At 34.8% G+C, this 25342-nt stretch overlaps 2 protein-coding genes across 3 annotated transcripts; both read right to left on the bottom strand.

Moving 5' to 3' along the window:
• Positions 1-259: 259 nt before the first annotated feature.
• On the bottom strand, positions 260-7513 carry LOC114526933 (interferon-inducible GTPase 5-like). Of its 2 annotated transcripts, none has more exons than XM_028548480.1 (5): positions 7304-7513; positions 5987-6146; positions 4043-4575; positions 1810-1996; positions 260-892 (listed from the first exon to the last, which is right to left on the bottom strand). In XM_028548480.1, the coding sequence occupies exons 2-5, from the start codon at positions 6118-6120 to the stop codon at positions 400-402; spliced, it is 1347 nt and encodes a 448-aa protein (XP_028404281.1). In that variant the 5' UTR covers positions 6121-6146; positions 7304-7513; the 3' UTR covers positions 260-399. The 2 variants fall into 2 exon arrangements, with proteins under 2 accessions (XP_028404281.1, XP_028404280.1); XM_028548479.1 differs by lacking the exon at positions 7304-7513 and adding an exon at positions 6566-6775.
• Positions 7514-12899: 5386 nt separating this feature from the next.
• LOC114526979 (interferon-inducible GTPase 5-like) lies at positions 12900-23864 on the bottom strand. Its single transcript, XM_028548536.1, has 5 exons — positions 23681-23864; positions 21196-21659; positions 19689-19866; positions 16428-16996; positions 12900-13995 (listed from the first exon to the last, which is right to left on the bottom strand). Exons 1-5 carry the CDS (start codon positions 23797-23799, stop codon positions 13556-13558), a joined length of 1770 nt encoding a protein of 589 aa, XP_028404337.1. The 5' UTR covers positions 23800-23864; the 3' UTR covers positions 12900-13555.
• Between the last annotated feature and the right edge of the window lie 1478 nt (positions 23865-25342).

The following is a 25342-nucleotide window of genomic DNA, read 5'->3' as shown; positions in this document are numbered from 1 at the left end:
TGGATCTTGAATGATTCGGGACCAAAGGACCCGCAGAAAAATATGTGAAATCAACATATATGAAATGCCACTCTGAGAAAAAAACTACGTTTGCTTGCGAAATCTCCCTAAATCGTCTTTTTTAAACTTCCATTTTGGATTGAAAGCCTCCAATTTTCAACTCAAACTGCCCATTCTCTGCAAATTTTCCCTCATGTACGATGACACAAATCAGACGTTTTTAGAGCTATTCAAAATACTTGAAAATTGCATGTTGTATAATAAATTCCTTAAGTTATTGATTCTAATATATAAATGGTTTAGCATTGGAAATGTGATAGGTAATGTGCGTAAGACCAAACAGATAATTAAATATTAAACAATCAAACATTGTTCTCCCTTCATGCGATAAACATAGTATCAACTTTGTGTCTCTTCGCTGATTGCTGTAACTAGTCGTGTGAAATCCCATTTCTCCTTATCATAATTACTTATTAGGAAGATTTTATTTTCAGTGACCATTAAATCTTTCGTCTTTTCACAGTAACTCTTTCTAATATTTTTTAACATTTCTTCTTCGTTAAATGACTCTTTCCTTGATTCTGAAAAACAGTCGTTATCGATCTTTGTACGAATGAGAAAAAATGGTTTTCCAAGAGATTTTACTTTCTTTGCTAAATTCAAATCATTTACTGTGAAACGCGTTGCAGTGAAAATGAGGAATTTGTCGTAATCCTTCAATCTCATGTCCTTACAATATTTTTCAAAATTATGGAATTTCGGCGTTCCAATGCCAGGTAAATCCACAAAGCTAATCGTTGGGTACAAAGGATGTTTGTATTCCGTTGGCTCCATGGTTGCTTCAGTAACATCAACATGAGCTGCACCATTTTCATAATCGTCATCATGGAGTCTACACAACAAGAAAGAGTTCAACATAAACTTAAAACCTTGATTTAAAATTTTGTTTATACTTTATCACTTTCTATTAGCCTTTCTTTTGTCCTCCTTGTTCTAGAATAAACATGATGCAAAGTGTTTCGCATTTCACCCATATCATTTCATAACTTCAACTTCCGTCTCATCTCCTTCAGTCAATCTCTTGAAAATGATCGAGTAAAGTGTTCACGTTCGATGCAGAACAGTTTCCAAACGTAAAAAAAGTCTCTAGGCAGTTTGATTGGCTGGCTTACTAGTTATCTGGAGTATTATATATACCAAAGCTAAACATGTGATCTGGCTACATTTTCTATTCGCATGTAAATTAAATGCAAAACGGAAATGTTCGTCTCGCTACTCACGATACCAAGCTTGTTTTGATTAAGTCTTGTAATAATACTCACGGGATGATACAAGACAATTAAGACGATTTTTTCTGCTCTTAAATCTACGTATGGCAGGCAGTTGCATGGTTTGAAATGATATGTAGGCTAATTATGCATATTTCATTTAGGTGTCATTTAACTTAACATATTGTCTTTACGACACACAAAGTCGTATAAAAATGCATGCTCGTTTATCAATGGTTTAGGCAGTGTGTTTATACGATATGTTTGACGTACAGGTTCTGACGATAGAAACTGGCTTCGTAATTTTGTCTGCATGTAGCTTTCAATATCGGTATTTAGCTACACACTAGAATTGAACAGTCACTTTCCTCTTCTTCTTACTCTTAAATCCTCCCACCTTCTTCCGTCCATACGTCCATTAAAAATAGGTCGATCTTTTCACAAGTAGGATTTATATACAGCGTTGGATAATAATTGTGTGAACACTAAGTAGAGTATAGTTAACAGTAAGTTGAATAGGCTAAAAGCAATAAGAAGTTACCCTCTTATGGCGTTGATAAAGGCTGATTTTCCGGCGCCACTATCTCCTGTTATGCCATATCGTATTTTCAATCCTTTCCATGCTTTAAGCTTGTTTTTCAGAAATTCTTCGCTGCTTGAATCCCCTTTTTCTTTACCATTTCTTCCCTCGTCATGAAGATTTTCCTCTGTCGACCATGCTGTTTTTTCTAAAAAACATTTTGGTGTTCTTTCTAAAAAACTTTTTGGTGTATAAGTATGCTCAAAACAGAACTATAGCCTTACACCAGGAATTTGGTTTGTAGTTTAAATTTTTGCTTTTAACGGCCAGGTTCCAAGCCCGCGGAACTAAGTTACTTAAGCTATTTCAGATTTTCAGCTATTCACAGTACACTAGCTAAACGGTGGAGAGCGAAAGTGAGGTTTGATTAAAGCGCAGTTTAAAGAATATATAACTATTGAAAGTGTAACTCGTAGTTTTTGATAAAACAAATATCACTTTATAGTTTACAGTCGCTGCAAATATTGCATAAATTAAACAATCGAAAAATTATGCTTGCATGGTTATTATACAGGGTGTATCAAAAAAAATGTCCCAAATGTAAAATTTCCATTTTTCAGGATATTTTGCAGAATTTGGCAAATTTTTGTGTTCCTAGAGATAGATAAGACTTATCTGGTATACCTAGGCCAAGTTTGGTTTTTCATTAACAAAATTATGTTACCGGGGGGGTCGTTCCTTTCTACTGATATTGAGAGGGCTTGCGCGCGAAAATGTGAAGCTGAAATTAAGACATTATTTAGCTGTCTAAAAGTAGGAAAGCTTTTTAATAAACTGTCAAAGTTTCAGGGAAAAAAATGCATACTGGGAGCAACGCGCGACCGCTAGAGGTGACAAATATTTCATTGCGCGCAGTGGATTAAATGCATCGTTGATTTTAGCGTGACCGATCTCATGTAAGGCTGGGCAAATGAATAAATTAAAGCGAGAAACTGAACACAAAAACAAAGCGATTTATTCGTGATGTTAATCCTCAGCATGTCCACCATTTCATTCTAAGCAAACTGCTGCTTGTCTCAGCATACTAAACACTGAACAGCGAACCATTCGTCTGTCCATTCGCCTAGATTTGCCGGTGGTAGCGTAGGCGATTTTCAATAAAGAATTTCGAACGAAATGGATAATTTGAGGCAGGACAGACAAATTTGGTTCGCCGTTCAGTGTTTACCATGCTCAGACGAGCTGCAATTTGCTTAGAAAGAAATGGTGGAAATGTTGAGGTCTTGAGGATTAACATTATTATTAAATCGCTTCGTCTTCTTGTTCAGTTTCTCGCTTTAATTTATTCATTTGGCCAGCCTTGCATGAGGTCGGTCACGCTAAAATCAACGATGCATTTAATCCACTGCGCGCAATGAAATATTTGTCACTTTTAGGTGTCGCACGTTGCTCCCAGTTTGCATTATTTTTCGTGAAACTTTGACAGGTTATTAAAAAGCTTTCCTACTTTTAGACAGCTAAATAATATCTCAATTTCAGCTTCACATTTTCGCGCGCAAGCCCTCTCAATATCAGTGGAAAGGAACCACCCCCCCGGTAACATAATTTTGTTAATGAAAAACCAAACTTGGCCTAGGTATACCAGATAAGTCTTATCTATCTCTAGGAACACAAAAATTTGCCGAATTGTGCAAAATATCTTGAAAAACGGAAATTTTACATTTGGGACATTTTTTTTGATACACCCTGTATTATTTGTGCTGTTTTGATGTTTTGAAGGTTTAGCTTTTGCGAAGTATTAACTCTCACTTAAACTTTGAAAGTCTATAACTTCATTTATATATAACTTCGATCATAAAGGCCCATTTACACTCTGCGATTTATCGTACACGATTCTTACCCTGGCGTACGTGAAAGTGTGAACATACGTACAAACGTGACACTTTATATTCCATCCTGAACAATACAAATGAAGATTGTGGCATAGGCCCTCTTTTGCGTTGTCAGAATGATAATTGCATACAACTTATCTTGTAGTCTAAGGAGCTGTTCACATGAGCCCGGTTATTGGCCTTACATTTTGATCATTAATTTCATAATATAGCTAAGTTTAGAAGGTTGGGTCTGGATTGCTAAGAAAATATTTTGGTTCGTTTGAAATGGCGAGGGGTTGCTGCATGCATGCATTTCTAGTATACAATAACTATAGTTGCATGCAATCATTTTAAAACTCATCATTTTTTCATCATTATACCTTGGCATGATCTCTTAAACGATAAGGGTGACAAGGCCTCCTTTTGATAAGCCGGCAACATTTTAAAGATGGCATCGAACAGGCGTGGAAAATCCCATTTATATGGATCACAGTTACTGATGAGAAAGAGGTTGTTTTCACCTATTTCAAATTGTTTCATAATTGACAATATGTATTCTCTAATTCTGCTTAAAACATCGTCCTTGTTCAATCTTCTTTTGCGCCTTTCATGCTGTATATCGATGTCAATTTTAGTCCTTATTAACAAGAGTGGTTTATCCAGTGCCTTGATTTTTCGAAACAGATGTAAATCGAAATATGTGAACCTCGTAGAGATTAGTATTAAAAACATGTCGCATGATTCTAAGTCAACTCTATGACAGAAAATCTCCAGGTTTGGAATAAGTGGTGTTTCGTATCCCGGCGTATCTATCAACTTAATATATGGATTCCCAGGATGTGTATAACAAGTAGGTTCAGTTGTTGTCTCGAGAACGCCCGTCATTGCGGCGTCAACGTCATCCTCATTTATCCTGAAATAGGAGAGCGTTTCAGATTTAAATACAGAAGATATTGGACGAAATAAGTTACATCATTGCATGCTATTATTAGTCTACAATGTTTTAATTTTATAATAATTATTCCTTTATTATTACAGACTGATTTAATTTTTCCCTAAAAATAAGGTTCAAAATATGACCCTCAAAAAATCCCAGAAAAAAACTAATGATACTGATTTCTAAATCACGTGTGATTAGTAGTCCCTTAGAATAAGTTATCAATCGTTAAAAGCGTTTCACACGTATGCGATTCTGTTTGTAGTCGTGTGCGTCAATGCGTGCCTGTTTATGTCGGTTAAACGACATGGAAAATCATGTACGTCTCAACATATTTATCAAAATAATTTTGAAAGAGCATGTAAGTTTTCAAACAAGACTTATAACAAAGTCCACAGGAACTGCTCTTCGTCGTAGTGCAGAATGATGTGGGGTTTCTTGCGATTGATTCCGAAACAAATTGATTCCGAAACAATTGTTCACCGCTCTACAACTTTGTTTTCAGTCGTAACTTTGCCACATAACTGCGTTATAACTTCATTGTTTCAAACTTTCATTTAAACAGAATGTATTTAACGTTCTCTCGAGTTATTTTTTTCAAAATACATTGGAATTTGGAAGAAGGTTACGATAACACTGTATTGAGGAGCGAGTAAACCTAGTCGGGTTTTTCAGTCCTACTTTGCAAAGGCTGGTTTTCATAAGGCATAACTCGTCATAATTCGTCGTAATTCATATCAATCATATGTCGTCAAAAATGATGCTATGCATGCCATTGCACAAACGCCTAAACCATGAAATTTGCATATTGTATGGTCACGATAGTTTGCAGGTACATGCAGTTAAATCTATTTATTACTGCAAAGCTCTCGAAGTTGAAGGCCAGTGTCAACGAACCTTTTACATAGATATATAATCAAAAATTATATTATACGTGGTGTGTTTGATGTGTTTGCCGTCCAAAATTTCAACGATATAATTATATCAGTCAATGCCATTTACATTCGCTTTTGACATTTTTGTCTCTGCATGAGAATCTTTGTCTTTGAATCTTGTTGTCGCTATATAAACTTCCTGTTGTTTGGAATTGAAAGAATTATCGCGGTTTATCCGTATTATTGTTCAACCGCAATGTGTTTGTGATTCAAAACTTTATGAGATGTTCAAGACTTGCATTAATTTGCCGAATGTTTGAATTCCTATATGTCACAATTATATAATTAGCTAATTTTCTTTTGAATGAATGATATTTGACTGCGCTTGTGGCACTTCAAATTCAGAGCATTATGTAGGTATCAGATTAATATTGTTGTACTATATTATTCATTTGAGTAACTATAGTTTCCATATGTATCAAAGATAACTTCATTCCAAGCATATTTTATACCCCCTGAATGCATTGATAAAACTTGACTTTCCAACGCCACATCCTCCAAAGACACCAATCTTTAGTTCATCTGTCTGTTTCTTAATCACACTCTTTGACTCGGGTTCTGACTGTTTTGACTGAGTTTTGCCCATCGCTGATTATGTATTGGTGCAAATCACTAAAAGGAATAAAACTGGAATGCTGTCGCTTTAAACTCGAAAGCATTAGTGTTGAAAAGCGCCTTAATTGGCGATATTATAAACGCTATAGTATATGATTAACTAATCATTTTCTCTGGAAAGAATTGCCTGAGCTAATGTCAGACTTGGTAAAATAGAGTAGAGTTTATATACTGCAGATTTCAAATGCTGTAACGCTGCTGTATGATGGAGACTTTGTGGGTTTCGTGTGACGTTCGTTTTATTCCTTTCATTGTCTTATTGTCTTAAACCCTCGTTTTCCGCCTGGCAAATTGTGCACAAATCTCCTAATCTGACAAAGTTAGCAGGTTTGCAAGAACCCTTCTTACGCAGGTTTTATATTCGTTATAATGTTATCAGCTCCTCTGTAAGTAAGAGGAAATAATATATTGCTTACCCTCTCGCGGCGTCGAAAAACGCAGACTTCCCGCCGAAGCCACTTAATCCGACTGAAGCAAAGCGAAATAAATTCACGTTATTTGCTTCTTATATCAGTTTTCACGACTGTAATTTACCTTGCCTAATCAAAAATTAATTTTATAGTCTCGTACAACACGTAGCTTTCGTAACATTACTAATTTCTCTTTAATTCCGAACTAAACGCAAAGTTTCGTTTGTTGATATTTCAAAAACATTACCTGTATAACCTTTCGAATTTAATTATCATGCAAATCAGTTCCCGGAATTAAGGTTTCATTCGTCGTCTCATGATGAAATGTGATGAACTAGAGATTTGCTACACCTGAGTTATTTACTTTCATAGAAGTTGCTGTGCTGTACGCTCGCATAAGCCTATACACTTTTGACACTTTAGAATAGAAGCTAATGCATATATTACATTTTGGCAACACTTGGTCAAAGTAAAACATACGTCAATACCTAATTCTACGTTAAATCTTATACAATTCAACTGGGATTTTAGCGCCTAAAAGTTAATGCCGGTGTTGGCAAGCGTAGGGACAATATTCCTGGACAGAAATTCGTATGTATATATATATATATATATATATATATTATATATATATTATATATATTATATATATATATATATATATTTATATATATATATATAAGATAATATATTAAAATAATAAAAAGAATAACATCTTTAAGGAAGAGGAAATATATTGCTTACCCTCTCACAGCCTTGATAAAGGCAGACTTCCCACAGCCACTTGATCCAACTCAGGCAAAGTTGGTAAAATTTCCATCTTTTGCTTTTGATGTCAGTTCTCTGGACTGTGATTCTACTTATTTACGGACTCATACAACACAGCTTTTGTAACGTTTCTCATTTCTCTTTAACCTTCGTACTAAACGCAAGGTTGCGTTTGTTGATATTTCAAAATGCATTACCCGTAACCTCTCGATTCAATTCTTATGCTAATCAGTTCCCGGAATCAAAGATCAACGCCATTCATCGTCTCATGATGAAATGTAATGAACTCGAAGTGGTTTGCTGATTTTCTACGCTTAAATTATTACTTTGATTGAAGTTACTTTATGGTACACCGAAATAAGCCAACACTTTGAGGCACTAAGGAGGCCGGCTATCATTCATTTCGACAATACTTCAAAATAATACATAGCTACGTCAATACTTGCTTCTACATTCAAACTGATACAATTCAACCACGATTCTATCGCCCAAACGTTAATGGTGTTGGCGAGCGAATAAAAATATTCCTGGCCAGATATTCATAATCATCAAGATATTCCAAGAGAAATGCATGTTGTTTAATAAATTCCTTAAGTTATTGATTCTAATACATAAATGGTTTAGCATTGGAAATGTGATAGGTAATGTACGTAAGACGAAACAGATAATTAAATATTAAACAATCAAACATTGTTCTCCCTTCATGCGATAAACATGGTCTCAAGTTTGTGTCTCTTCGCTGATTGCTGTAACTAGTCGTGTGAAATCCAATTTCTCCTTATCATAATTGCTTATTAGGAAGATTTTATCTTCAGTGACCATCAAATCTTTCATATTTTCACAGTAATTCATTATAATACTTTTTAGCATTTCTTCCTTGTTAAATGGTCGTTTCCTTGACTCCGCAAGACCGTCGTTATCGATCTTTGTACGAATGAGAAAGAATGGTTTTCCAAGACATTTCACTTTCTTCGCTAACTTCAATTCATTTATTGTGAAACGCGTTGCAGTGAAAATGAGGAATTTGTCGTAGTCATTCAATCTCATGTCTCTACACTATTTTTCAAAATCATGAAATCTCAGCGTTCCAATGCCAGGTAAATCTACAAAACTAATCAATGGGTACAAAGGATGTTTGTATTCTGTTGGCTTCATCGTCGCTTCAACAACATCAACATAAGCTGCACCATTATCGTAATCGTCATCACGGAGTCTACACAACAAGAAAGAGTTCAACATACATTTAATACATTGATTTTAAATTTTCGTTTATACTTTATCTCTTTCTATTAGCCCTTCTTTTGTCCTCCTTGTTCTACAATAAACATGATGCAAAAGTGTTAGTCGCATTTCACCCATATCAATTCAAAACTGCAACTTCCGTCTCATCTCCTTCACTCTATCTCTTGAAAATGATCGACTAAAGTGTCCACGTTCGATGCAAAACGGTTTCGAAACGCAAAAAAGGGAAAATAGGCGCTAAGCAGTTTGATTGGCTTGTTTACTAATTATCTGGAGTATTATATATACCATAGCCAAGCATGTGATCTGGTGGGGGGCAGGTAAATTGCTACACTTTGGTTTAACACGATATCAAGTTTTTTTGGATTGGAGACATTTCTTCTGGTGTTAAATCTGAGTATGACAGGCACCTGTTTTTGAATGATATGTGGGATAATGACGCATATTTCTTTTGGGTGTCTTTTAGGTTACCATATTGTCCTATCTATTTACGATACAATAGGAAGTTTTAAGCTAGAAGTTTTAAATTACCCTCTTATGGCGTTAATAAAGGCTGATTCTCCGGCGCCGCTATCTCCTGTTATGCCATATCGTATTTTCAATCCTTTCCATGCTTTAACCTTGTTATTCAGAAATTCTTTGTTGCTTGAATCCCTTTTTTCTTTACTATGTGTTCCCTCACCATAAAGATGTTCCTCTATTTTTTTCTTTCTAAAAAACATTTAGGTGTAAGAAAACATCCAGGAATTTTTGGTTTGTAGATTGCATTTTGAGGGTCGACGGTCTGTTTCCAAACTCGGGACTAAGCTACTTATTCTCCTCAGTTATTCAGAATACACTAGCTAAAAAGGGAAAAACGAAAGCGAGATTAAAAGCACATGCAGTTTAAGGAATTTTAATGTCTCTTTGTCTTGTGCAGAATTTTGTTTCATTCCAAACAAAGTCATCCTAAATCAGTTAAGCACTAATAAGTGAATACGGCCATCAGTAAAAGGCAGTTATCACATAACTAAGGAAAATATTCATATGTAATAACTAGATGCATGTAATAATTTTAAAACTTTTTTTTTTCTTTCATAATACCTTGCAATGATCTCTGGAACAATAAGGGTGACAGAGCTTCCTTTTGATAAGCCAGTAACATTTCCAAGATTTCATCGAATAGGCGTGGAAAATCCCATTTGTGTGGTTCTAGGTTATTGATGACAGAACCGAAATCTTTGCCGTGATAAACAATTAAAGATCAATATACGTTGTGTACCTACAAACAAATATTGAGTCCGCCATCCAAAATAACAAGAATATTATATCAATCTATGTATGAAATTTACATTCGCCTATGTCTCTGCATGAAAAGCATCGCTATATTGTTGACAAATTAGCATGTTGCCACTGTCTACGCCAAACTTCCTATTGTCTAAAATGAAAAAATAATCGCAGTAGATTCGTATCTTCGTTCAGCCGCTAAATGTTTGTGATTCCCAAAATGATGAGACGTTAAAACTTCCATTAATTTGCGGTTTGCCCAATGTTCAAATTCCTATGACTCAGTATCAAATATAAATGATTACTTTTGCCTGGAATCCTTCTGGAATCAAGGGGAAATTATGGGGGGACGAAATTGAGTAACTACCTAATTTCCATATGTATATATCAAAGGTGACTTAATTCAAAGCATATTTATACCCCCGAATGCATTGATAAAACTTGACTTTCCAACGCCACATCGTCCAAAGACACCAATCGTTAACTCATCTGTCGGTTTCTTAACCTCAATCTTTAACTCAAGTTTTGAATTAGTTTTGCCCATCGCTGATTATGTATTGGTGCAAATCACTGGAAGGAATAAAACTGGAATGCTGTATAGCTTTCAATTGGAAAATTTAGGGCAATTGTTGGAAAGCGCTTTAAACGATGGTATTGTAAAGGCGGCAGTAGCTAATTAACCAATCATTTCCTGGGGAAAACCTGTCTGAGTTTATATCAGATTACAAAAAAGGCCAATATACGCAATGCGATTAGTCGTATTCGCATTACGATTTTAATCCCGACGTATGGAAAAGATTGCTGACGCCACTCTTTCTGTTCATCAGTTATAACAAATTTTAAAATGTGACATCGTTACACGCATTATTCGAATATATACGCAGTATACGAATCATATACGACTAATCGAATCGTGTAAACCAGCCTAAATATAGAGTAAAGTCTTTACTGCAAGTTTAAAGCCATAATACCGCTGGAAGCTTAGTGGTTTTCCTTTTTCGTTCGTTTTATTCCTAACCCTAGTAAAGTAGTCCTGGGCCTTTATTGTGTTATTATTATATATATATATATATACATATATATATATATATATATATATATATATATATATATATATATATATATATATATTAATAACTAATTATAATACTAAAATAGAGATGATTGCCATCATGTTGACAGGACTAATTAAGGAAGTAGATAGAATAAGCGAGTATTGTAGAAGGGTTAAGAAATACAAGATTTAGAATAGAAGATCGATACAGAAAGAATATTACATTGTGCAATAAAGTTATCTTTAGTTCTTGTTTTTTAACAAGCCATTCAGAATAATGTTGTTGTTGTTTGCTTGATTATATGATAAAAGTTTTTCGAACTATTGTTGTCTGAGCGTCTCCATGAAAATAATAACCTTGCTACTCCCTTCCAAATTGTGGACAAGTCCTTTTATCTGACAAAGTTGGTAGGTTTACAAGACCCTCCTTACTCCGAGTAATTTACATTCGTTAGAATGATATCTGGTTTTCTCTATAAGAAAGAAGAAAGATATTGCTTACCCTCTCACAGCATTGACAAAGGCAGACTTCCCACAGCTGCTTGTCATTCAACTCAGGCTAAGCTGATAAAATTCCTATCTTTTGCTTTTGATGTAAGTTTTTTGGACTGTAATTTAGCTAGTCTACTCATAAATTTATAGACTTATTCAGCACAGCTTTCATAACATCACTCATTTCTCTTAATTAAACTTCGTACTGAACGCAAAGTTACGTGTTTGTTGATACTCCAAAGTGCATTACGCGTAACCTCTCGAATTCAATCCAATTCTTATGCTTTGAAAAAAATATATTTACCGGTTTGCCGTTTGGTCAATCCGTTTGAGACTTCGGGAAATATTTCCCTATACGGACCTTCAATCCGGTAAATAACATACATATATTCTTGTAATTTTGCATGGTCACATCATCAAGTAAGTAAAGTTAGCTTGTAGGTACACTACGTAAGTATTTAAGTAAGTAATATGTCACGTATTTTGGCAGGACATATTTTGGCGTACCACTTAAAATTCATTTATTTTTGCTTTATTCTTCATAGTATGTTGTGAACTAAGTTTTGAACAGTATTTGGTGCTTGCAAAACACCAAGCGAGAAAGTTTTTCAAAATATAGTGCGGCTATCAACAATGCTATAAATGTTAACGCCATTATCACCCAAAATGAGTACAAAAGTAGCTTCGACTCAAGTGTCATTTTCGTCTCGGCGTATCTCAAAAAATCTCTTCATTTTAACATTATTTTTTGATTATGTAGTAAACATACTTTTTTAGTACTCTTTGAGTTTTCAAAACGTTTTTAGCGTTAAACATTTTAGTACTTTTGCATGCAAGTGACGTTTTGAGCACTTAATTATTACGCGACATAGAAAAATATCTCCTTTTAATACTGTCAGGCTTTCGGAGTTTTGGTCCGTTAAACCAGGCATTCGGGGCGTTAACTTTGACATTTATGTGACGTGTAAATGTGTTTATTATACTCAGGTGACGTGTAAAATGTGTTTTCAAGTATAAATTCCTATTTTACGAGTTGTTCCTGTCCTAGCTCTCCCGCCACTTCACGTGACCTGGTTACCAGCGGTTTTGGGTATATCTTTATTTAGACCCTAACTATCAAAAATGCAGTTATTTTAAAAGGGATAGTGAATAATAGCTAAGTTACCTGTCTTCCGTTGCTATCTGACCTTCAAGATGTTAGCTTTTCGTATAGAACAACCGAAATTATTGCATCATGTTTTTACAATTCTATATTTCAGTATAACTCAACTCTCCGATTTTTTTATATCAGAAATTATTACTGTTGGTTACATAATTAATACATGGTATATGATACTAGTATAAATTTCGAGGTGATTATTGGTTTTCCTGCATTCTGATTGTTCAAAACTCATTGTCTCTGAAGTGATAGTCACTAGTCGCGGTGACTATAGCTTTTTGTTGGTTTTTTCAAATAAGAAATTTGAATTAATTAGAATTTTTTATCAAATTGTGTTGATTATTATTTTTAAACACCTCGAAATTAATACTAAAACAATTAGTTGCCTTCGGCATAGCATATAATGTATTGTTAAATATATATGCTAAATTTTTGACATTCAGTTATATCCCGTGCGTCGCAAATGTCTCTATAACCTCTAAATAAACCTTAGCTTGAAGAAGAGGAAACAGTAAGCAAACAGCCACGTGTGATAATCAGTTTAGTGTGCAAAGTGCGTAAGGATTTTACAACGTTAAGCTTTCATGAAAATGTCTACCCTGTTTAGCCAGGCATCAACGTTTGCAACTATAGGATATTTATATAGTTAGCTTCAATAACATAAGTATGAAAATTAATTTTTGTCTTTGGAGACACTGGGGAATGTTCTGCGAAAAATTTTGTGGAAACATCACGCAACAAGATTTTTTTCACAACATTTCCTAGTTTATTATAGGCCTTACTGTGTTCCCTCGTGTACAGCAGGCTTTTTAATTAATGTGCTGAGACAGTTCTAATTGACCGGCAGCGTAATATTGCTGCTAAATACAGTGTATTAGATAATACCATTTGCTCTTTTGCAAACTAATTTCAACAAGTGCAAAAATATAATTATGCATGGATATATTCAATGGTATATTAGGATGTTGTGCGCAAAACACGTTTTCTCTACACTGATATTGCTCGTATCTATGATCTATGGAGAACTTCGGGATGCGCTGTTAACAGCTCGTTCGGCTGCGTTATCCCAGACAGCCAATGCCACCTCCTCCATTTCGTTTACAGAGCGATTAAGGAAGTACAACGATGTAGCAAATGATGCACTCCCCGCAATCACCAATCCAAGAATTGGAATAAACTTCGAAACTTCTTCAACACTTAATAGTACCAGGGCTGTCTTGGTTCCCGCAGATTTAAATATCGCCAAAACAGAAGTTAACCCATACCTTTTGATAATGTCTCTGTAATGTTTGTTCAACAATTCAAGCTCCTCAGGAGTTGTGTTACCGAGCCCAAATGCTCTGTAGTAATTTCTGATGGTACCTCCAATAAGTATAAGGTCAAGGACACATCCTAATCCAGGAACAGGAACTGCACCAGACCCAGCAGACACGACAGCCACAGCAACAGCTTGGGCTACATACACAAAGTTTGAAATGAATTTTAAGTGAACACTAATTTATCCATTGTTATTAATTTTTTAATTCATTTAATTTTTTATTAAATTTATTTTAATTTCTTATTTGATTTATATATAAATTGTACTTTTAAAGAGAAAATTTTGTACTTGAATTGTACAAGGTGGTGCAGCGTACACAAATATGTATACTATCAGTGAATCTAATATCTTTATTACCTACAAAGAGAGACTTCAATAGTTTTTATGACTAAATTAATAAGGGACGATATTTGATATAGGGTATGATTCAGTTGAAGATACCGGTCTACTTGCGTTAGTTTACAATAGATTTGATCTAAAGATGTCTAATTTTGTCTCTTATGATAATCTCCGAGCCGGTGCGAAGCGCCTGACGATGGTTCTAATTCCGCCCGGAGATTTTAATTACGCCCGGGAATGCAAATACGACATTGCAGTTGTCCGCCTTATGTCATGGACGTTGGGCGTTTTTGTAAGTTATGCGCATGCGCGAGTTTAAAACGAGTTGAAACTGGTAGCTAGCAAATGTTTTCAAACGTGCGATTGGCTAAATCATGGATAATAAATCACTGGATAGGAAAGTATAGTCACGTGGGGTGCTTAGGGACATTTTGATTGGTCGAAACCCGTTTTTGATGTTTTTAAAATGGCTGAAACCTTGTTGAAAAATCTGATGTCACGGATGGCGAATATTTACATCAGTATCATTGATTTCCTTATGTTTTTTACTGAGATTTTTTCAAATTTTCACCTTTGTTGGTTTATGTAACATTTTGTTATTTTTCTCTTTTTATCGGCAAATATGACCTAGCCTACGCCACACATCAATAGTCAAGGTACGTCTAAACGTTGTTTGTTCACAAAAGAATTATTTCACTGTTGCGAAAAATGCCTCGCAAAAATAGTGTGTTCTAGTATGTAGCAGCATGCCTAGTTATTCCAAAACGGTAGCGATATTGTTATTGCTTTCACCTTCTGCCCATAAAGCAATAATGCGTTCTCGGGTTGGTAAGGAAGTCTTATTTCCTATGTGAGTCGTCATTTTAGCAGTTTGCATTTGCTATTTACAAATGAGGGAATTTAAAATTTCCGCGGAATATTGAAAATTACAAGTTGCAATTTGGCTCAACTGATTGGTAGTTGTTAGCATGAACTAGCCAATGAAAATTTTTTGATTGATAGCAATGTTGCAATATTCCGCGGAAACGAACATCCGGTTTGAGTGTAAAAAGAAACTGAAATTACGCTAAAAAGTTTAGTCCCTGCGAGGGTACTATAATTCCGCTTGGAGATTGGAATTACATCGGGAACCCGGGAGAACATAGCGGAAACCAATGTTGTCGAAATCTATGTCATCGACGGTCGACGTTGGGTGGTTTCATAAGTTATGCACATGCGCGAGTAACCACTGGTAATCAACAACGTTCTGATTGGCTAAGACCGAAAATTCAACGAGAACGTCAGCAATTTAACTGTCATTTCAAAAACTCTTTTGTAAGAGTTTTCATAAACTTTGTGCAAAATAAGACGAGAAGAAACAAGATTAAGCCTGGCAGATTGCAAAGAAGAACATGGATACAGTCAAGACAAAGCGGTGGAAGAGAAATCATTTATAATTTGCAAGCTTATAAGTGTTTTTAAAGTGTACGTGTTTACTTTATTTCGTGTTTTTTTTACTTTAATTAAATCATAAGGATGCAGCTTATTTGTATAATTTTCAGCTTTGTATGCCGATTATTTGTTTTATCTCCAGCTTTGGCCTTTTTATAATTTTCAGCTTTTTATGCAAACGCATAAACCAACTGTGAAGTGTGAAAGGCTACACCTTTGCTTTAACTTCAAAAAGTGTTTTTGAAAGTGTAATTGAATTTTGATATCACTCACTAATCACTGTAACACACTTAAATATAAGTCTTTTAGCCGTCGACTGCAATCACAAAATAAAATAACATTTGAGGTTTTTTCTTTGTCTCTGAAGATTTTGTACTGTTTTAAACTTTTTCTTTGAAACTTTAACTTTAAACCATTACTTAATTGCTGTCATGGTATAATGCAGCTACAAAAATGCAAAATTGAACGGCCAATGTTTACATGCACTAGCCTTATTGTTCTTTACACTAGCTTTATGATTATTTTTGTATTGAAACGAGTACTATAACATTTCACTGTTGGATATAATATGTTAATTGCTTTAGGCGAGGGGATTTTGCATGTATGTATATTCTAGTACTGCCCTACATGTGCACTATTCTATAAACTGAGACTTGTTGACAACATTATACTAAATTTGCGAGAATAAAAGTGAAATAAGAGAGAGGTAAATGGTAATTATCTTAAATTTAACAACATAACTACATCTATAATAGAATAATCGAATATATATAGCAAAGACCATAGTGCGGCCGCCTACCTTTGAAAAGTTTTGCCTTTCTTTTTAAGCAATCCCGAGTAACATTGGTTAAAGACAACGTTAAACACTCTCGCTGAATAGTAGACAATGCGTCACTGATAGCAACAATAAGACGATCGAAATCCCATTTTTCTTTATGGTAGTTACTAATCAGAAAGATATCCTCTTCGCCAGATATCAAATCTTTCACATGATTAAAGCAATATGCTCTAATCGAATTTAAGATTTGTTCTTCGTTGACTTGTTGTCCTTCGTACTTTGGGGCGAGGTCATTATCGATTTTCGTGCGGATAAGAAAAAAGGATTTGCGCATTGATTTGATTTTCTCTGCCAGAAACAAATCATCATCTGTAAAACGAGATGCAGTAAAAATTAGAAAGCTATCGTACTTTTCTAAGCAAACTTTTTCGCAATAGTCTTCAAAATTGGAATATTTTGGTGTTCCAATCCCAGGCATGTCCACGAAGATAATTTTTTCGTTTTCGGGGTGTTTATATTCCGCTGGCACAATCGTTGTTTCAGTGACACCCACTTCTGCGGCACCCTTTTCGTTTTCGTCGTCTTTAAGCCTAAACATAAAAAAGTCGTGCATTACAGTTAGTTTTGCAAATCGACTCGGATTATTAAATCTCAACCTAAATGATCTCACTGTATTTTCCACATATTGTTTGCTACATGTTTTTCACGTAACCAGATCAAAGGGTTCGATCAATAGATTTCCTAATGGACAAAGAGGCATTTGTGAAAAACACTTATATGAACATTTTTTCAAAGCAGGGCATTCGACATTTTAATGGATTTTTGGTGCAAATTGGTGCTGTCGCTGATGTTAATAAGCCCACTAAAAGACGAAGTTTTGGATTGAGAAATTAAATACATAATTACCCTATGTCAGGTTTTATTAGTTGTGTAATATTATACAAATGTTAGGCCTAGTGTATTTAAGGACATCGAAAGGACTTTAAAGCCGGTTTTCCACTAGCGTTAATTTTCGCGCGAAGCGACATTTTACATTTGTTTCAAAGCTTTCAACTGCAACTATCTGGAACAAATTGCTCAAATACAAACGAATAATGAATTCGCTTCGCGCGAAAATATCGCTAGCGGAAAACCGGTTTTAAAGGCTATTCTCCATTTTATTATATTCATTTTGAAATCAATGGTGTTTCTTGCCATCTAATTGCTTAAAAAAAGTGTGATTAATTCCTAAGTCGCACTATAGATTGAAGCTCTGCACCACAATAACCAATCAGATTTAGTATTTCAGTGTAACTATCCAATCAAATTACAAGGGAAAATGGCACAAAATTTTATTATTTTGTATTTTTAAATGCCCCGCAAAATTTCTTGAAAAATGGATGAAAATTACTCACATTTTACATCGTTTTCGGTTCTTTTAGCCAATAAATCGTTTTGAATTTGTTTACTCTTTTGTATGATTTCAAAATGATTATATTAAAGTGGAAATTGCACTTCCTGCCGTGCATGCAATTTAGGTGTGAAATCAAACTTGTGATTACAAATCACACTCCCGCTTCGCGGTCGTGCGATTTTGTAATGACGCGTTTGATTTCACACCAAATTGCACTCCACTCAGTGCAATTACCATTGTATATTCTCCATTACCGTCCGCTTCACCCGCGCGGGCGAAGCGGCCTTTGAAGATCCGCCCATGCGACCGTGACAGGCCTGAAAAACAAAGCGCACTTCGCCCGCGCGGGTGAAGCGGACGGTAATGGAGAATCGCCTTTATAGAATATCCCCTTAGTCAGGCGCACACGAATGAATGAATGAATGAATGAATGAATGAATGAATGAATGAATGAATAAATGAATGAATGAATGAATGAATGAATGAATGAATGAATGAATGAATGAATGAATGAATGAATGAATGAATGAATGAATGAATGAATGAATGAATGAATGAATGAATGAATGAATGAATGAATGAATGAATGAATGAATGAATGAATGAATGAATGAATGAGTGAATGAGTGAATGAGTGAATGAATGAATGAATGAATGAATGAATGAATGAATGAATGAATGAATGAATGAATGAATGAATGAATGAATGAATGATGAATGAATGATGAATGAATGAATGAATGAATGAATGAATGAATGAATGAATGAATGAATGAATGAATGAATGAATGAATGAATGAATGAATGAATGAATGAATGAATGAATGAATGAATGAATGAATGAATGAATGAATGAATGAATGAATGAATGAATGAATGAATGAATGAATGAATGAATGAATGAATGAATGAATGAATGATGAATGAATGAATGAATGAATGAATGAATGAATGAATGAATGAATGAATGAATGAATGAATGAATGAATGAATGAATGAATGAATGAATGAATGAATGAATGAATGAATGAAACCTTTACTTACCAATTACCTCTACTTATCAAATAAATATGTAAATAAAAGTTTTGTGGTCTCGCAAAAACACGCAAAACGCCACGCAAATACATATTTAGATATATCTATATGGTTTAAACCCGAAATGTAATTAATCCCCGAGCGAGGCGCGGAGCGCCTGCGAGGGTACTAATTTCGCTCAGAGATTAGGAGTTACACCCGGAACCCGGGAGAACATAGCGGAATCCAAAGTTGATCAACAACGTTCTGATTGGCTGCGGCAGCAATTTACTGACTGTCATTTCGTAAACTCTTTTGTAAAAGTGTTTCATAAACTTGTACAGAATAAAACGAGAAGAAACAAGATGAAACATGGCAGATAGCAAACAAGAAAATGGATACATTCAAGACAAAGCGGTGTAAGAGAAATAATTCATAATCTGCATGCAAGCTTATAAATTAATGTCTTCAAATGCAAAGGGTACGTGTTTACTTTGTTTATTTCGTATTTGTTTCACGGTAAACATGAGCTGTATATTTGTATAATTTTCAGAGGCTTTATATGCCGTTATTTTTAGCTTTATATAAATTTCAGCTTTTTATGCAAACGCATAAACCAACTGTGAAAGGCTACACCTTTGCTTTAACTTTAAAAAGTGTTTTTAAAAGGGGAATTTGATGGACACATGAGCTATAATACACTCAGTAAAATATAATATAGACTAATTTGAGTTTTGTGTCATTTCATAATATAAGTTTAGGTCAGGTTACCTCAGGAAATTATATACTTGGTTTTATAGCGAGGAGTTGCTGCATTCATATATTTCTAGTAGGGTTATACAACTGGCCTATACATGATTGAAAAAAAAAATTACCCTCTAATGGCGTTAATGAATGCGGATTTTCCAGTACCACTATCTCCGGTTATTCCAAATCGTATTTTCACTTCTTTTGATCTTTCCAGCTTTGTCTTGAGGAATTCTTCAATATTTGAAACACCATTTTCTTTAACGTATTTTCTTGTGTCACCCATATATTGATCTGTTAAAGTCGCTAGACAAAATCATGCACAATAGCGATATAAGAAAGTGAAAGTGGTATAGTGGTATAAGAAATAACAGAGCTTGTCTACAGCTTTAACATTACAGCAATAACATGCAAGCCGAGTGATATAAGAATGACTGAAAGAACTGTCAATGAATATCACCACTCACTTAGCATCAAATGTGCCAGAGTAAAGTGTCTGGCAACAACCACGATAACAACAAGCCTGTTGCCAGACACTTTACTTCTGGTAACTGATCATTGTTTTACTGAAAATTAGAGCCCTCTGTCCAATTTCCGGTACTAACGATAGCCGTAAACGACAAGAAATGCGACTCATCCACAAACTTGGCACTCTTCATCCCTCTGGCATAAATGAGAGACTCTCTTTCATTTAAGCTACTTCACCCATAGTAATATGACTACCATTTCTTTGTTTATATCAAAGCACAGTTAATAGAGTATACATGGTTTGAAGACCAAATAAAACTACAATACAACTCATTAACTATGTTGAGGTACATTTATGCAAAAAATTCTTCCTTTCTCATCACATGTCTATTGTATTTTGCACAGACAAACCAATAGCAATCTTTTAATTAACATATTTTTCAAGTCAAGGTTGATGAGCTTAGCAAGACGAATGCCATTGGTAAATTTGGCCAAAATACAATAGACACGTGACGAGAAAGAAACCATTTTTTGCATACGCTTGGACAATAACATACTTAATGAGTTCTTTTATAGGTCTCCAAACCATGTATATACTATTAACTGTGATCAAAGCTGGTTGTGATAATTATATTTTCGTTGCTAATCAGGCTTCCCTCATTGCGGGCTATTCTTAGTCCCCAATCAGGCGTCTTTTTGGAAACGTAATGATTCCAATTTTTTTTTAATTTTTTGTTTTCCATTGATCCATTTTTATCACGTGTTTTGCCCCCATGAAAAGTATGTGTTCATCCATTTTGATAAATTTTCAAATTTTCATATACTTGTAATATAATGATTAGTTGCTGAAATGACATTACTGGGGAACCTGTTAAAAGCAATAATTATAACAATATAAAAAAATTGTCATAACAGTACTGAGTCTCTGCCGTCTTAATCAAGCTGCGCAACTGCAATATGTAAGACAGAAGTTGCGTTGATTTCAAATTTTGTCTCGTGCCTTATATAATTCTATAATAACAAGGTATAGATTCCGAAATCCTGGCATTACGAATTAACTTTCATGGTAATTAATGTCCCGAATTTCTTGTTATGGAAGTTATACGAGTTAATTGCAAGCCTGTAGCAAAAATTCAATCTTAAAAAGAAGAACCTATTATGATATACCTATTTCAGGTTCAGGTGACACGTCGCTCACAGCTTCTATAAGTCGCATGAAATCCCATTTGCGTGGATCGTAGTTGTTGATAAGAAATATGTCTTTTTCAGTAAGTGACCGATTTAATTCTCTAAGTAGATAATCCCGCTTTTCGTGTAAGAATTCTTCTTCCTGGAAATGACTTTTAAATTCGCTATCAATTTTGGTGCGAATAACGAAGAAAGGCTTGGTGTTGGATTTGAGTTTCTGTATTAATTCTCGATCAAATTCAGTGACTGTGGGTGAAATGAAAATCAGAAATCTGTCGAATTTTTCCAATCCTAATTTTCTCCAATACATCTCAATACTTGTGCCATAACCAGGTAGATCCCAGAAGCTTACAAGAGGATTTGTTGGGTAGGTGTATTCTTTAGGTTCTTTGCATGCTGATGAACCACCAACTCCTGCTGAATCTTTATCGACATCGCCAATACTACGAGGAATAAATAATCAAAGCTAAAAACTAGTAATAAAACATATATTTCTCGTTATTAAAGTAAAGTAAAAAATTGGTTGAGTGAATATTTCTTATGATTGTCCACTGATCTGAGACAGCCAAACCATTAGATATACTCACAACCCTCCATCAAGAGCAGGTACGGTATAATATACTTATACATGTATAATTGTAACCATGACTAGCTGAATATGAGTAAGGAGTAGCAATTACTTTCGTTTAATTTCTTTACTCACATTGATGCTACCAACTGATTTTCAAAACTAAATAAATGCTATAATTTATACGACCCATGCTATACATAAATTAACGTTTTTAGATTTTTTTAAAATTTTAATGGTTATGCATTTTCTGTCCAGATGACAGAAACTGGTGATTCCATATTTTATATGTTGAGTGATAGCCAACATATTTTGTACTTCTGTATATGTTTTGATCGATTAATTCATACTTGCGAAAAGACAATGCTGCACCCTATACTCGGGGTTGCGTGCTGCACAAGTCGCGACCTACATCAGAAAGACGCCAAACACTGACGCATGAAATTATTTACCTAATCATAAAACTTATAAAAAGTCTTATGAATCTGCATGGGAAACTGCGACGTTAGTATCAGCACAAACTAACGTTCGTATTCAACAAAAATGACGGAGCCTATAGAACACTTTTTTAATTAATAAAGACTTAGTGAATATTCTGAAAAGGATGCTGTTTGCTGTCATTTAGTACAACTAAAACTAGATATTCTTGCTCAAAAATGTTTGCCGACCTTGTGCACGTATTGCATAGCTTTAACTTTAAAATAGATCGTTAATTAGAAACTTGCTGTTGGTGAAACAGCAGGATATCAGTCAGATAAGTTCTTTTTCGCCCCCACTCACAAATAGTACGTTATTATGCATGCATGCCTGACACCAACAATTTAGAAACTCCAGAGATCATAAAGAGTTAGCCTTGTTTTTAAAACCTCGTTATTCGGCATGCAGACGTGAGTATATAATTTAGCTATCTTTGTTTTGTAACTGCGAAGTCGAAAAGCTGCAAGTAAAGATTTCAGCAAACAGCAAGGCAATCGAGATAATGACAAATAGAAATAAAACTCAGCAATACGAATGTATATATACAGTACATCAGTAGAATTATCACAGTTGTTATCTTCAGTACAGAAAATTTATAACAACTGTGATGATTCTACATTCTGCTATAGTTCGTTAGGGTGAGAGCCATGCATGCCCACTTTGTGTACTTGTTTTGATCAATAATTAATTTATACTTGCGAAATGGCAACGCTGCATGTATGTATGAACACCAATACAATAAAATTAATTACGGTAGGGCCAGTTGATATAAAATGTCGTCTAACTTAAAGAGTAGATAAGCCAATGTTTAAAAAACCTTCATACATCTTGTGAGTTACGAAACCTATACACCTTAATATGTCTTACATTAAATATGCACTTCCATTGAAAATGAGCTATTTACTTCGAAATATTTCAGCATCGAAATGTTTCTAGTTATCTTACTTGAGAAAATGGATAATTTTATTATCCGCCGTCTAGGTGAAGCGTTAAACGGCTTTTGAACAACCGGTGCTTAATAATAAATTGGTAAAAATGTGGTATTATGTCAAACATCCACGCAAAACTTCTATCTCTGCCAAACTACGACACGGTTAGCTCGGGTACAAACAACGTTGTCGGACAAACAATAGGGAGCTTTGACAGTGACTACGAGTACGAGATTCGTCATTCTCGCGCGTGGTTTGCTTACGCCATCAGCCAAAACTCATATAGTCGTTGGGCTTTTGAGTACGAAATTTATCAAAAAACTCGTACTCAAAAGCCCAACGACTACGAGTTTTGGCTGATGGCGTAAGCAAACAGCGCGCGAGAATGACGAATCTCGTACTTGTAGACTCGTAGTCACCGCTAAAGCTCCCTAATAATGAGGTAGCTACTAAGTTTTTTAAATATAAGTTTGAAGAATAAATAGTTTACCCTCTTATGGCGTTGACGAAGGCAGATTTCCCGCATCCAGTTGCTCCAACTAAAGCAAACTTGACATGATTGCCATCTCTGGCTTCTGCTTCCTGTTTTTTGGACAGAAAACTTCCCATTTAACTTAAAACTGTACACTTACAAGACTGCTTTCGTTTCGTAAGAATTCGCAACAACCTTTGAATGTTCACCGTGGTGAAATTGAAAACAAATAAGAGGCTATAATTCTTATGCAAATCAATTCCTGGAAAAACGGATAATGAGCTTGTATATAGCTATACTTCTCTGTTAGAGTCTCAAAATGATGTGAAACAATATCTGCTATACAGTGTGTATGAAAATAATTGAATCCGTATTTAACGTCTCTTGACGCAGAATATATATATTTTACAATTTTTACACCATTGTTAACACATTTTGCTTTTCGTCTTGCAAATGACATGCACATAATTTATATACTCGTCATTCCGTTGGGAAATGAACAAAGATTGGTTTAAAATAGTTCGACAAAAGGCTAAAAGTCTGATAATTTTGTTTGTTTCGTAAGTGAAGTGGATCTGTGAGTGAAGTGGATCCAAACAAAACCATGCGATCCTTCTCGGGATGTTTTAGCATGCACACTTTTTTCTTTAAATAATATATTCTTTCTTTAAGATGCTTGTCTTATTTGACTCAATTCAGTGAACCAGCACCTATTTCATTTCGAATCGTATTAGGAGAGTGACAAAGATTATCCTTTTAAGGCTTTTATCAAATAAAATTGCAATCTCCTCGTAGAACCGCCAAGAATGTCGCTGTTAAAAATTTGAACTTGAAGTGAATGCGCAACCTCGTTCCCAGGGTTTTTTCGCGTAATGTGGCAACACTTGTCGGTCGTTGGGTTATTACTCCGGTCGGAGGTTGGACTCAGATATAGTTGGACTTAAAAATATACAAGGACGATTCGTCGAATGTATTATTACAACGAGGCCGAGTTTACTATTCGCTCATAGCCAACGAGACTGAGTTATCTTATTGTTTTATTGTAATTAAACTATAGCATTTAATAAGCAGCAGAATTTTGATATACTGTAAATAACCTTGATATGTCAGCATATATAGACAATCCACTGAATCCAGAAGACATCTTCTGGATTGTCTATGATGTCGGTTAACAAACAAGTTATATAAATACATATTACCGTGGGTAATAAAATCACTATTATTGATTATTAAAATCACTATAATTAAAAGTATTTTAAATTATGCATGATATTATTCACAATAAACGGTGATATCGTGCACAGCTTATTAACAAAGCTGAATAAACAAATCGAAATTAACTTCGTATTAGAACAAACTAGTCAATAGAAAAGTGCTTATCCTCACCCTCTAAAAGCGTTAATAAAGCTTGATTTCCCTGCTCCTGGTGATCCAGTGACGCCAATTTTGACTTCCGCTTCTTGCCAATTCTTCAACTTTTCTCTCATTAAAGCTTGTGCTACTATGACCCCTTCCTCTTTAAGAATACAGTCAAATTCTTTCGCCTCCTCTTCCATATTTTCTCCGCATAAATTATTTTGATCCAGACGCGGCCATAACGAGAAGGGGCAATGTCAGTTGACGTGGTTGTCAACAGCAAAACCGCGAATAAAAGCGTCGGCTACAAATTTGCTAGATCAA

Source organism: Dendronephthya gigantea, unplaced genomic scaffold (assembly GCF_004324835.1).
Source record: "Dendronephthya gigantea isolate DGI-Jeju-01 unplaced genomic scaffold, DenGig_1.0 000042F, whole genome shotgun sequence".
Taxonomy (NCBI): Eukaryota; Metazoa; Cnidaria; class Anthozoa; order Malacalcyonacea; family Nephtheidae; genus Dendronephthya; species Dendronephthya gigantea.
The sequence above is the reverse complement of the archived record's forward strand: the minus strand, read 5'-3'. Positions and strand labels throughout refer to the sequence as shown.

Bases quoted from the DNA above. Each gene is read 5' to 3' on its own strand.
- LOC114526933 (XM_028548480.1), bottom strand. From the start codon at position 6,120: ATGGGCAAAACTCAGTCAAAACAGTCAGAACCCGAGTCAAAGAGTGTG. The intron at 4,576-5,986 runs GTATAAAATATG...CTCCTATTTCAG, and splicing joins TTTATCAATGCATTCAGGGG to GATAAATGAGGATGACGTTG. The intron at 1,997-4,042 runs GTATAATGATGA...AATGTTTTTTAG, and splicing joins GTTTAAGAGATCATGCCAAG to AAAAAACAGCATGGTCGACA.
- LOC114526979 (XM_028548536.1), bottom strand. From the start codon at position 23,799: ATGGGAAGTTTTCTGTCCAAAAAACAGGAAGCAGAAGCCAGAGATGGC. The intron at 19,867-21,195 runs GTATATCATAAT...GATTTTGTCTAG, and splicing joins GTCACCTGAACCTGAAATAG to CGACTTTAACAGATCAATAT. The intron at 13,996-16,427 runs GTAGGCGGCCGC...TTGTGTATGTAG, and splicing joins AAAGGCAAAACTTTTCAAAG to CCCAAGCTGTTGCTGTGGCT.